Raw genomic sequence first — 1,029 nt, forward strand, 5'->3', positions numbered from 1 at the left:
AAAGCTTGCAGAACGTTATTGATTTTTTTTCTTGCTTTATAATTGTGAAACTGCCAAAAAGCAACAATTTCAATTCTGTCATGCTCAGCGACCAGTTGGTCGCTTTTGGTCGAACGCAAGCTTGCATTATCGGTGCTTTCGTCAAACTCATAGAATGCACGATTGCATTCTGAAAGACCAGATTCGTCATTAGAGAGAAGTTTGGCTGTGGCTTTCCACGCACTGTCGTCGAAACTAGGCTCAAAATCCACTGATCGCACGTCAGCGATTATCCGGGCATGCTTCACGACCATGAGCTTCAGCAGCTCATCAGTAACGAAAGTATTTACTGTCTCGCCCGTCACGTCAGACATGCCCGGTGTATTTACGACTTCGGTAAGGTTAATTTTTAACCCGCCAGGCATTTTAATTCTCAAATGTTGAGCCCAATGACGCTTCGATATGCCTTGTTCCTCCTCGTGGACAATTTGCCTTGCAGCCTTATTCGCTCTCTTTGACATTTTTGCCTGGCTCGAAGTTGACAAAGCGGACATCTGGAATTTGCCGCTTGGCCTTGGCTTTTCTATCCACGATTTTCAACTTCAATAGCTCACACGCAAACATGGTGTTGATAGATATGTCAGCGCAGCTCGTGGTCACGGGTTCAGGTTTAGCTTTTTTGTGGAATATTTTTCCAAGACTTGCCCTCAGGTGAAGTGAAGTCGAATTTTTTTTTGCAAAGGTTGCCACCCAGCGGTGCTTGGCCTTTACGGCTTCACTTTCGACTTTACTTTGCCCGTTTCCAGGCAAGTCTGGAATATAAATAAATTGAGTCATTTTTTTATCTTTAAACGTTAGTCTTTTCAAATGCAATCACGACTAAATATTTCACTTACTGATCAGAATTAAAGTGTTTTGAACTGTAGTTTGTGTTGTGGTGAATGTTCTGATAGGGAACAGAAATTTGTGGGCGGCCGGGGAGCTCTTTAATTATACGCTGCGTTTGGAAATTTCAATTCGGGCTGGGACAGACTGTTGGTGGATTCACAT

General features: G+C 43.2%; 1 protein-coding gene across 1 annotated transcript; it reads right to left on the bottom strand.

The window, feature by feature from the left end:
- Window positions 1–14: 14 nt before the first annotated feature.
- Window positions 15–816, bottom strand: V1514DRAFT_339983 (uncharacterized protein; the record flags this gene model as incomplete). The annotated part of the gene is made up of 2 exons (XM_066929005.1): window positions 15–455; window positions 499–816. Coding segments are annotated over 2 exons (759 nt in total), but the record flags the coding sequence as incomplete, so codon positions are not given.
- Window positions 817–1,029: the final 213 nt, after the last annotated feature.

Source organism: Lipomyces japonicus, assembly GCF_038497905.1.
Source record: "Lipomyces japonicus strain CBS 7319 unplaced genomic scaffold V1514scaffold_172, whole genome shotgun sequence".
In the NCBI taxonomy this organism is placed as follows: Eukaryota; Fungi; Ascomycota; class Lipomycetes; order Lipomycetales; family Lipomycetaceae; genus Lipomyces; species Lipomyces japonicus.